The sequence below is a fragment of the Myotis myotis genome, unplaced genomic scaffold, assembly GCF_014108235.1.
Source record: "Myotis myotis isolate mMyoMyo1 unplaced genomic scaffold, mMyoMyo1.p scaffold_m19_p_3, whole genome shotgun sequence".
NCBI classification, from domain to species: Eukaryota; Metazoa; Chordata; class Mammalia; order Chiroptera; family Vespertilionidae; genus Myotis; species Myotis myotis.
In genome coordinates this window covers 36,789,080-36,801,719 of record NW_023416335.1, presented here as the reverse complement: position 1 = coordinate 36,801,719, position 12,640 = coordinate 36,789,080, and the positions used below count along the sequence as shown (strand labels likewise).

Below are 12,640 nucleotides of genomic sequence, written 5' to 3'. Positions count from 1 at the left end.
AGTGGATTTCAATGCCTCTCCCTTCCAGGGGCTTCAATTCAGATTAGCCATCGGAGGTGCGTGCCTCTCCTCCTCAAAGGCCCTTTCACATTTCCAATGGAAGCCAAATATAACATGATCTACACTCAGTACTTCTTTAACCAGGACCAGAAGCATGAATGGGGTCAGCCCACTGTTGCATTTAGGACTGCCCAAATATGAGAGCACCCAAGAAAACCCAAACTGTTCTTTCACCTTTTTCTATGGGACCTCTCCAAGAGGCCCAATGGCCACTCTTTAAGAACCTCCCACTCTCCATTCCCACCAGTCGCTAATGATCATCAGCTGAGACAGCTCATTCCCTGATGCAACACCAGGACTGTGAGAGCACAAGTAATCAGTCCAGAAATGTCTACAACTGCAGGCTGGCAATGGGGTGCAATAGAGGAGGTCACACAGGCAGGGCCAGCTCGCTTTGCCTCTACGGGAGGGGGAAGGGTGCGTTCAGAGTAGGTCTTACCAGCACAGTGATCCCCTGCTCTTTGCACAGCATGGCCACAGCGCCCAGAAGGATGCTCAGCAACACCCAGAATGTAGAATGGGTCCCTTCCTTGTTACCTGCCAATTAAGAGAAATGACAAACATAAAAGTCATACAACCCAGCTCGGTTTTATTAGCGCTAGGAACAAAAATTTGAAGCATGCACCTCATGTTGTTACAATTTAAAACCAGAGTTTGGTCTCTGACAGCATTTCTCTGTAGTTGTGTTAAACCCCTGAATTCCTGATGAGGCAACACCCTCTAAATGTATACACGTCCCCTCTGAAGGTGAACCCTAGCAGGTGCCCAGAGTCTTTGGGAGGCATTGTAATGAAGTCCTGGCCACAAAGACTCTCATCTCACAGTCCCCAAGGGGTAAGTTCCTTCTCCCCAACCTGCCGATCACCTAATAGGCCATTCTGACAAGTTATGTTGAGAACTCCCACTGAGAACGTAAGCACTGCACCTGGTTGCATAAGGGCCTCAGCAGTTACAGCTGCTGTCACAATGGCAGGAGTGATGGTAATGCCTGAGCAGCTGAGAGTCTCTGCTACTGAGATAGAACTCTGGGCTCTGAGCATCAGGGGGTGTGGAATGGCTCAGACCTGTGATGATGCAGGACCACTGACTGAGGGCTGGCACCCACCTAGCACCCGGGGCAGATAAGGGCTGCCATCCTGCATGGGAACTCAAGCATCACTAGGAAGACAAAACATCACCAGAAATGCGAAGGCCGCAGTAGGAAGCTTGAGTGGGGCTGAGCTTGAGTAATCACTCCTGGTCCCTAAATTGCCTTCTGAGGAGGGTGGGCCTGGCTAGACACTGTTTGGTGGGTGGTATCTGCAATCTGGGGGCCAGAGCTGAACTGCTTGGGAGGAGAGGAGAGGAAAAAGGTGGGGTGGTGTTCGTCTCTATTCTTCCGTGCTGAGGCCCTCACCTCCTCATCCAGATAGATGGTGAACGAGCATCTAGGCCAGTGGTTCCCAACCTTGGCTGCACATTAGAATCACCTGGGAATCTTTTTAAAATCCTGATTTCTGGGCCCCATCCTCCGGAAATTCTGTTTCTTTGTTATGAGGTGGGGTCACAACATTAGTAACAAGAAACAGAATTTCCGGAGGATGGGGCCCAGAAATCAGGATTTTAAAAGGATTCCCAGGTGATTCTAATGTGCAGCCAAAGTTGAGAACCACTGATCTAAGAAGACACAGCTTTGAGGTGGGGCAAATGAACCTGCGTGGAGGACGAGATCATTAGCTTGCCCGTGTGTCCATGAATCTTGGGTTAGTTTTGCTTAAAACCAGAGCTCCTGGTCTAAAATTCCAGCTCTGCATCTACTATGTGACCCTGAGCAAGTTACTATACTCACCGTCTCAGTGACATTACCTATAAAATGGGGCAACATTCACGATATATTCCTCATCCGAGAGGAAATTTTAGATAGAAATATCTGGACATCCATTTTAAAAATTACATAAGTATGTTTGCAAATGCAAAACACATCTCTGGAAAACACACAAGAAACCAACTATATTGGTTTCTGAACAATTTTAAGTAGGAAAATTTGGGTAGGGAAGTCTTACTTTTCATAGTATAACCTTTTCTATCTTTAAAATTTTCTTAACTGTGTGCATGCATTAAAAACCATACATCTAAAAAAACACACAACACTTGGTATAGTGTGGGGCCACAAAAAGCATTCAATAATTGTTTGCTGCACACGAATCAGCAAACCTGCCTCAGGTTCCAGGGAGGCAGATTTCCAGGGGGCCGTGAGGCAGTGGTTCAGGCCGTAGCTGCTCAGTCACCTGGTCAGAAAAATGTGCCCAGCTCATCAGGCAGTGAAAAGATACACTTTGGTTCTCATTAAATTGCTTGATTGGGAAACCAACAATTGAGTGTGTGGGGAGAGAGGGAAGGAGGAAGAAGAGAGAGAAGATACTAAAACCAACCCAAGTGTATTTGGCATGGGTGTGTGCCATGATGTAGATCCTGAGTGAAGTGATATAAAATGTCCTGTGAATGTTTAAGACCCAATCAGCAAAGCCCCAGGATGGAAGTCCTAAAGGATACCCAGGCTTCCTATTCAGGAATAGCCATGGGCTCTGGAGTGGGAGGCCCTCCCAGCCACACACATTCTTGTGTCAAGACCAGGAGGGTCTCCGCCCAGCTGGGCGAACTGTGAGCAGGACTAACCCTCGTGTGACTGACACCCACTCTGGCGTTGGCAGGCTGCTGGGGGCCCAGGCGACTCATTGGGAAATGTTCTCATTCACAAACAGGCTCCAGTAGCAGGAGACATTCGGGAATCAAGCAGAAAGGATGCATGGGCTAGCTAGTATTTTCTTAACTTTCCATCTTTTCTTCAGAATCTCTGTATATAGAATTTCCTGGTTGAATGTACAAAGAGGCAGAATAGATATAATACAAAACAATGTTATTTGACTTGTATAGTTGAGGCACTTTTAAGGCTCTCCACAGGCCAATGACTAGCAGCAGCGCCTCATCAACTTGGATTCCATTGTCTCATAAAGCACAATGAACCTTTATCCTACTGCCTACTGGATGAAGGTGACCCTCCGGAGAGTAATGGCATTTAAGGCTTTGTGACCTGGCCACATAAAATCTCTCTAGCTTTTCGGGGTCCCCCATGATCAGCTACAATGCCCCTGGCAAAACCCAAGCCATTTTATACAGCTGTTAAATACCACTGAAGCCGTGAAACCCCATCCATGCCCACCCAGGTAGCGTCCTTTCTCAATTCACCAGTTTTACTCCACAGTTAAAAAGCAAATGGGCCTACTGTGTGCATGTCTGGTGCCCCTGAGAGCAGCATCTGTCTTACCTACCTCTGTGCCCCTAGTTGACACCCTACATCAGCTGCAGCATCCTACACTGCCCTCATCACAACCTATCCCTACATTCTTCACACAGTTTGTTACAAATACTTGATTTTCTTCATTTTCCCCAAGACAGGGGTCTCCCAACTTCAGCACCACTACTTGGGCTGGTTAATTCCTTGTGTGGGCTGCTATGTGCATTGCAGGATGTTTAGTAGGACCCCTAGCTTCTCCCCATTAGATGCCAGTAACATTCTCAGCCTTCAGTTGTGAAAAGCAAAAACATCTCAGATTTTGACAAATGTCCCGGGGACAGAGGAAAAGAGACCTCTGTCCTGAACCAGTGCTACTCACAATGTGTGGTCCATGGACCTCCCCTTGGATCCTGTTCGAAACAGACTCTCAGGCCCCACCCAGATCTGCAGAATCAGAAACTGGAGGGTGGAGCCCAGCAATTGGCCCGTTAACCAGGCCTCCAGGTGATCCTGATTTAGCTAAAGCTTGCCTGCCCCTGAAAAGTGGTCAGCGAATGAAATAACTGTCCACTATCTACCAAAAGGGGCAATGAGCCCACAAATCACAGAACCACAATGTAGTAAAAGTTGGAGTAGTGCTTCTCTGAGGTTTTGCAATAACCTCTTTTGCAGTGATGGCAGAATAGATATAATACAAAACAATGTTATTTGACTAGTATAGTTGAGGCCAGCAGGGGGCCACCTGGCCTTCCCTTCAGTACCTTGGAGATGGGTGGGTATTAACTTTGTATGGTAACAGCCCATTTCGTTTTTTAAACTGTTGGCTGTTAGCATATTCTTTCTTAGAGTGAAAATATGCAAACAACTGTCTCTTTCTGGATGTTTCTTCAATTTCAGAGATTATTAAATATTAAGGTCACATCTCAACAGTGACAATATCAGATCAAAGACAGAATTTCAGGGTTCAGTTATAAAGCAAGTGATGGCTTCACTCACATTCAGAAAACCACTTAGACCAACGCTGCCCAGAAGCATGGGCATTAGCGTTAACGGGCGCCTGAAATTCACCCAGTTACTACTGACATGTTTTAACAGCAAAACACTCACCTGATACTGAAGAGTTCAGTATAAAAAAGACTGTAAAATATTTCATTAAACTTTTACACTGATTACATGTTGAAATCAGTCATTGGGCTAAATAGAATGTATTGTTAAAATTCATCTCACCTATTTCTTTTTATAATGTGGCCAGCACCAACTTTTAAATTACATGTATGGCTCATGCATTTCTACTGCACAGCACTGTCTACATCATGTGATCAAAGACCCAGCTCAGAAATGAAATGCCTGGCACAGGGCTATGTCTGTATTCCAAGTCTGCCATTGAAAACAGGAAATGTGAAATGCTTTTGCCTATTTGAATCCAACTCTTTCCCCCCAGATTAGCCATTTGATATTTTATCAGGAGTCATAAGACTAAGCATTCACATGCATTTCAGTTTTTCCAGAATCTGAACTGGAAACTTAAATAATATTTATCAACTATTTTATGTCAATCAAAAGGGTTTCTTGACGGGTGTGTGGCAGGTATGTGCATGATAACCCATGGCAAGTGTTCCAGTACAGGCGGTGAACAAGAAAGGACACATTAAATGATCTACTGGGAAGCCGGTCCTGAGTTTGGGGACTGCCCAGCCTAATGGACTTCTGGTAATACAACCTGCTGTGGTATAGTTTTACCCATGGATTTTCCCAAATTAAGATTTTGTTTGAGTCTCTATTTGTCAAAGTGACAAACACTAATATACAAGGTGACTAATTGCCAATATACAGCATTATCTTGATGAATTTGGACTCTGTTTTTGTGACTATGTTCTTATTTAGTGACTAATGCAAACCAAACTTATTTCCAAACTTGCGCATTTTAATAAGACAATTGAAACAGATAGTGGTAGGCCACCTTGTGTATGGTTGGCACTCAATAAATATCTGTTCCATCAGTACTTTTACTTATTTCCACGTCTGCCAGAATTCTTATTTAATTATCATATTTGTTAAGCAATTTAACTTTTTGGTAATCTGATACCAAAAAGTTAATTTGTTTAATGTAAACAAATATAACCCAAAGTCAAGTCTTTCCACTTTTAATTTAGTCTTTGAAACTCCTCACAATGGAAAATTCTTCACTGTGTGATTCTTTTTTTAAAAATAAATTTTAAAAAATTATATAAGGGATATTAAAAAGGCATAAGAAAAATGGACTATTTTAATTTTAAATTTGGAAGTAACTGTAAAAACAGTAAGAATAAATCCTGAGAGGCAGACGTGGTCTCCAGTAGTTGCATTTATATGTATTTTTATTAAAATAAATCTCCCCCAAATAGGGAATTCTAACTGGTGCATTGCTCTACAGCATTCTCCATCGCACCTCCATTCAGTCTGCTACATTTTGAGTTCCCAGGAGAAGAGAAAAAAAACCGCAAGCTCTTTTTACACCATGAGACATCTCCTATCACTTAAGAAGACAACTTGCTCTAAGATAATCATGCAGCATAGGAACATCAATAGTTTATGATCCATACTTTAATAGAAACAGGCCTAGAAAACATTTTCCTTGTTTCTCTATATGACTCTACCATCTAAGATAATTCAATCACTTAGGTAAATGGAGGCAAAGATTAATGGAGTACAGGGAGCACGGGGGGGGGGGGGGAGGGGGAGAATACAAAAATGCACTCACTAATGGAAAGATACTTGTCAGTGCTAACACCCACAAGTGCCAACAGATGTGATTCATTTAATGAAGCACGTGCCTCGGATTTGGCACTACTTTCCAGGGGGACGATCTTTCAGAAAAAGCATCGCATTATACCAGCTACCCTCTTCACCACTCAATGCCTGGCATCGCCGCCGCCTTGAAACTGGCACGTCGTGTTGCGTGTGGGAACCACGCCACCCTGACAGGTGGCCCCGACTCTCTTTGCCAGAGCGACACAATGAGCATCAGATTCTCCGTCCAAAAGTTGGAGCCAACTAAGCAGTGCTCCCCCCCAGAGAATGAATGAAGTCGGGCGCTGCCGTTCTGAAATACAGGACCATTCTGGGGAAACCGAGACACGCAGAAACCAAAGGAACACGAAGGCCGAGAAAAGAGAACACACACGAATACTGCTGTCACAATTCAGTTGGCAAGGACCCCAAACCCAAAAACAAAAGGCCTACGCTGTGTGACTTACTCAACTGACCTATTATTTTTTAAAGCTAGCATGATTCTAAGTCAAAGAAAAAGAGATGTCTTAAATCAGAACCAAAATATGAGGAAATGATAGCTCAAGAGTAAGAGTTATTCTATTTCAGCTGCCTGAACTATGATAAGGAGAGCAATATAGCAAATAAAGTTTAAGAATTTAAAACAACTGAGATTTAAGATCTGGTCTTTTACAGTGGATTAGAATTTAAAATGGTTGTTCTAGTTATGTAGCAAATTCATTGCCCCCCACTAAGATTCTCTCCTCCCCACTATAAGTGAGACTAATTAAATTTCTCTTCATAATTCTCACTTCCATGAAATAAGTATTTTAAGGTATCAATTTTGAAAAATTGTTTTGGCCATTCTAGCAAGTTTATCGTGCAGAGAGATTATGTTCACAATCCCAAGTATGAGGTATTAAGAGAGAGATAAATATTGAAAAGATGTCATATCATAAGAAAAATACTTTTTGTTTTGGGCATTCAGAAATAATAACTAGTGCATCATCGACTTCATTTGACTTAGTGTTTTTCCTTTTTATGAGAAAATGTATGCTTCCTTTATAAGGAAACTTTTTTTTTTTGAAAAAGGATTCTGTTTCAAAAGATCTTGCTTAGAGACACTCAAGTTAAGCACACACCCACAAAAGGTCAGACAAATGTTATGTGTGTAGATTTTTTTCATTTTACAAAAACCCCAGGATTCTGGAGGTTAGTACAGAATGGCTTGTTAATAAACTCAGGCAGTTAAAAACTGTCCCGAGGTTTATAATACAAGCATCGCATCTATAAAGAAAGCTAATGAGGTTATCAAAAAAATATATATCCTCTGAAAGAGCTTTTGAACTAGTTCCATCATTCATTTCAGAGTACTCAATATTTTGTTTCCTTATAAAAAATATTAACTCTGTTTCTCCGCAAAAACCTTTCTTGAACTTCAAATTTATATGCAACTAACATTAGGCCTTTCTTTGAATTTATGTTCAGATCCAAGAAGAACAAAGACCAGGTCACTTTAAACATAAGTTTAAATAATAAATAGCATTAGTATTTGTATTCAGTAAACGCTGGGCTGAACTTCCACCAGAAGAGCTTTGAGTCCCAGTGGAACACTTGCAAACATGTGGACAACACGAGCAACTGGCCCAAAGACTCCTCATGGCCATGGCGTGTTTACGCCCCGCCCCCCCCCCCCCCCCCGCCCTGGTGTCTTTTACAGCCCACACTGACTCGAGGGGGGGAAATAAAAATGTGTGACTAATGTGTGACTATTGTTTGCGATATCTCAAAGTCCAAATGAAAATATACACACCCAATGTCCATTAGTATCAAGGACTCTTCTCTGTTTGACTCAAAAAAATTTAAGAGTAGATGAAAAAAATTAGTAATATAAAACGAATCACCATATGATCCAGCAATTCGACTTCATGGTATTTACCCAAAAAAAACCAAAATCACTATCTCGAGACGACACATGCACCATGTTCACCGCAGCATTATTTACAACAGCCGAGACATGGAAATAATCTAAGTGTCCACTGACAGACCCATGCATACAGAAAATGTGGCACACATGCCAACGGAATATTATCTAGCCATAAAAAAGGAAATCTTGTCATTTGCGACACAACAGACCTTGAAGGCATTATGCTAACTGAAATAAGTCAGAGAAAAACAAATACTGTATGACCTCACTTTTATGAGGGGGTCTAAAAAAAAACCACACACACACCAAACTCAGAGAGAACAGAGTAGTAGTTGCCAGAGGTGGGGTGGGGGATGGGGTGGATGAAGGTGGTGAAAAGGTACAAACAGCCAGTTATAAAATAAGTCCTGGGGTGTAATGTATACCATGGTGACAGCAGTTCATACTGTCCTGTATATCTGAAAGTTGCTAAGAGAGTAAATCTTAAAAGTTCTTATAAGAAAAAAAAAGGTATAGCTATGTAGGGTGATGGATGTCAACTAGACTTATTATGGTGATCATTCTGTAATATATACATATATCAAAGCATTATGATGTACACCTAAAACTAATACAATGTTATATGTCAATTATATCTCAATAAAATAATAAATTGTACATTCCAGGGCAAACAGACAAAGAAATTGGGAGTACTGAGGGCACAGTCATCAATTCTGCATAAACACACCATGAAAAGAAGGGGATACTTATTGAGTACCTGCTGTGAGGAGGCCACAGGGAGGAAAAAGTTGACAGGGTAGTATGGAAAACCAGAATATTCTGTTCCTTGAGCAATCTGAATAATGGAAGCTTTATTTTAGTCAAACTGTGCCAGGCTCTAAGTCCTTCAAGGGCATGGACTGTGTCCTTTTAGTTTTTGTGTCCCTGACACAGGGCCTGCTACAAAGGATGCCCTTCGTGTTTGATTAATTATTGGTGAAAGAATGAATGACCAACCCTGATAATCCTGTATGCCATTTTAGGACAGAATCAGAAGTGTCTCATCATGAATTCCTTAACCAGAATTATTTTTGCACAGAGCTCTCACTGCTTCTCCTCTGTAAAGTTATTATTAGTTTGTGAAAGCTTTGCTCCTCTTAAACAAGACTCGGCCATCATATTTGTGAAGTTGGACATTAATATGATGTTTAAAAATTATTCCACGGGGAGCTCCAGTGGCGCAATCGGTTAGCGCGCGGTACTTATAAAAATTATTCCACGGAGGGGGGGGGGGCGAATTATTCCAGAAAGTTATTCTCTATAAACAAAAAAGCTGTTTGTTTTTTAAATCCTCACCTGAGAGTATTTTTCCCCATTGAGTTTTGGAGTGTGGAAAGGCGGGGGAAGGGGGCGAGAGAGAGAAAATTGATTGGTTGCCTCCCGAACACCAGGGCCAGGGATGGAACCTGCAACCCAGGTACATGCCCTTGACTGGAAATGGAACCCGAGACCCTCTGGTGTTCAGGCCAACGCTCTAACCACTGAACGACACTGGCCAGGGCAGAAGTAGTTTCTATTTTAGCATGTTGAAGAAGGAGTACGGAGCATCTGACACACAGAAGAGAGGCTGAACACACAGTGCCTGTGTCAACGGAGACTAGGAAAGGCTCCACCCAAATTCATCAGCACTGAGGCAAAGCAGGATTTGGGAGTTGTGGACAGGAGAGGACAGGGCAGTGCCCGGCAGGGTGAAGGGGCTGTTCCAATGGTGCCGGCTGAGCAGAGCAAGGGACAGGGCTGGGCATCTGGTCTGCTGGATCCTGAGGTTACAGCGGGTAGGGCTCAGGACCCCGAACCTTCTTGGGGAGGGGACAGAGAACTGCCTCGTGTGTAGGACACAGGACTTCCTCCAAATAAGCAGGTAACCAAGTGTAAGTCCCTCTCTTAAGAGTCCCCGTTGTTCTGCATCTCAGACCCGCAACAAGCTTGGGAGGCAGATTGGAATCATTCCAGCACCGTCCGTGAAAACAATGAGTGGGAACTGAAAATGGCAGCGAAAACCACCTCACAACGACGGAGAGTGCAGCTGGAGGGGTGGGTGCTCCAGCCCACTTTAAACTTCCAAGAAGAAATCATTCTGATATAGTTTAACTCAAAGCCTGCGTGGGCAAGAGGCCACAGTCAGAGGACAGAAAGGAGACAAAAGTCCGTGGCCAAAAATAACTCTCAGGGTCAAGACCCGGAGACCTGGATGCGTGAAGAGGGGCAACCTCCTACAGCTTTCTATTTTCCAAAGACTGAACAAGCTGTCGGTGACTGCCAGGAACACACCAGTCTGGAGGTGGGTCCAAAGGCTCCATTTTAATCCACTCTTTCCTTTTCCTAAAGAGGGTTCAAGTGAGCAGAGCACCAAAGCCCGGGAAGGTCAGGCCTTCCTGTAGACACAAGGCCGTCAGGAAGGCTTCAAAGGCTTCCGTACCCATCCATCTGCCTTCTAACTGTTCCCAGTCACTTCAACCAAATGAAAACCTATTCATACTCCTAAAAGGGTTTCCGCTAAAGCCACAACTACCACTGTTATCGGTGTGCAAACACTAAATATTTCCAGGTTAGCTTTCTTGAAACCATCTGCATCCTTAACATGAAAGGCCTGTAACAATCTCTTTATAAAATCCCTTTCCAATTTTAAAGTAAAAATGTCATAAATGTTAAAAGAATGCTCCTGGACTAAAAAAATAAAGGTTATGCCTGACCGGTTTGGCTCAGTGGATAAAGCATCGGCCTGCGGACTGAAGGGTCCCAGGTTCGATTCCGGTCAAGGGCATGTACCTTGGTGGCGGGCACATCCCCAGTAGGGAGTGTGCAGGAGTCAGGTGATCGATGTTTCTCTCTCATTGATGTTTCTAACTCTCTATCCCTCTCCCCTCCTCTCTGTAAAAAATCAATAAAATATATTTAAAAAAAAATAAAAATAAAGGTTATATTGCTGCTACTAGTTAAGATAGTTCCATTAATACTGAAATATGCTTAACTAATGTTTCATGAATCAAAGTATTAATTGAAAATCCATCACACATTAAGCACTTTTACCTTTGGTATTAGTTTCCAAAGGTTTTATTTAAAAAAATCTCTCAAAACACAACAATCCAAAACCTATGGGACACAATGAAAGCGGTCCTGAGAGGGCAGTTTATAGCTCTACAGGCCTACCTCAAAAAACAAGAAAAAATGGTAGTAAAAAAATCTCTCTTTTGTCTGGATGGCTCTCAGATATAATTTTATAATTTACATATGAATTAAAAACAGACACATATATGAAAAAATGTATGCATATGAATTGGAACAGAGAAAAGATTAGCAAAAGGACCCAGGAAAACAATATACAATGTCTTTAGTTTTCCACCTTCTGTGAGAATATTCCATTAGAGGAGACTAATAAATGTATCAATTCACTTGATAGAATTTTTAGTCTCCTGAAATTTTTCCATTATTTCATAAGAACAATCTTTAGAATTAAAGAGAGGTTTTATTATACCTCCTAAATAAATGTGCCCCACATATGTTAAAACTATCAACATTTAATACTTTCTTCAAAAAGCACTCCTGATGTCTTTGAAATCTACTCAGAATAGGAAGCAGTTACTTTAAAGGAAGGTAAGTTAAAATTAATAAAATGGTACTTCCTGAGACTTTAGAGTTGTCTTTGAGAAAAGTCAACAGACTTTGTAAGTATTAATAATGCTCCAATAAAAAACAAGAACCTTGCACTCCAGGTGCATAGCTATCCATTTCAGCGTTTTTCTATTTTTTTTTTTCCCCTCCATGAGGTTTTAATAAAAAAGAACCAAAAGCTGGAAATAAAATCACAAAAATCAATCACAACTGCTTCAGTGCCTAGGGCAGAAGCTCTTGGTCTCACCGCACAGCAGGCTGCTCCTGTGTGACTACTGATGCACAAACTCTGCGTTATTAAAAAAGCAATGGAGTGAAACAAGACACCTACAGCGGGCATACACCTTTTCCCCACATTCCCTCAAAGTGACGACCTTATATACGCACATAATTTCCCATCTCAAAATTAAGAAGACAAACATCATGCTTACTTTCTCTAAACGCTCTACAGTAGCCCAGGAAGGACAACAGAAAGAACAGGGCACCCAGGAGGTCTGCACGGCCCACAACACCAGCAACCTTAAAAGAAGGGGAAGAAAAAGAAATTTACATTAAAAAATATATATTTTTAACAAATCCTAAACTTAGGAAATACAAACAAATTCCTTAGAAATAGAAAAAAAACCTTATTTGACTCTACCATCTCTATTAAAATAATCTGCGTACCTGCAACAGCCTGTGGTCTTATCTTAGAATCGGTTTTCTTATGCTTTTGGTCTAGGACTTGACTTAACTGTTTCTAAGAGAAAGTCGGATTGCTTAGAACCCACTGATGGCTACTGTGTGGGCTGGACAGTCAGCGATGCATGTACTGTATGCAGCAGAAGCCCTGTTACTTAGCACCCTGTCCCCAAGAGCGGCAGAGACCTGTGTTTCTGATGTCTCCAAAGTGGACTGTCAAGTGGAAAATGCTATCAGCTGAAAGGGAATGATATTTAAAAAAGAAAACTTGATTCGAAACGTGAAGGGAAGGTGGGAAA

The 12,640-nt window shown here is 42.1% G+C and overlaps 1 protein-coding gene across 9 annotated transcripts in view; it reads right to left on the bottom strand.

Moving 5' to 3' along the window:
* Nucleotides 1–12,640, bottom strand: part of TMTC4 (transmembrane O-mannosyltransferase targeting cadherins 4) — a 59,057-nt gene that overhangs the window by 31,890 nt on the left and 14,527 nt on the right. For all 9 annotated transcript variants that reach the window (XR_004965735.1, XM_036297146.1, XM_036297148.1 and 6 more), the window contains 2 exons: nt 12,092–12,179; nt 500–597 (listed from right to left, as the gene is read on the bottom strand). Coding sequence is in view for 8 of the 9 variants with exons in the window: in XM_036297146.1 (XP_036153039.1) it covers nt 500–597; nt 12,092–12,179 (186 nt within the window). In the remaining variant the exon portion in view is untranslated. The remainder of the gene's footprint in view (nt 1–499; nt 598–12,091; nt 12,180–12,640) is intronic.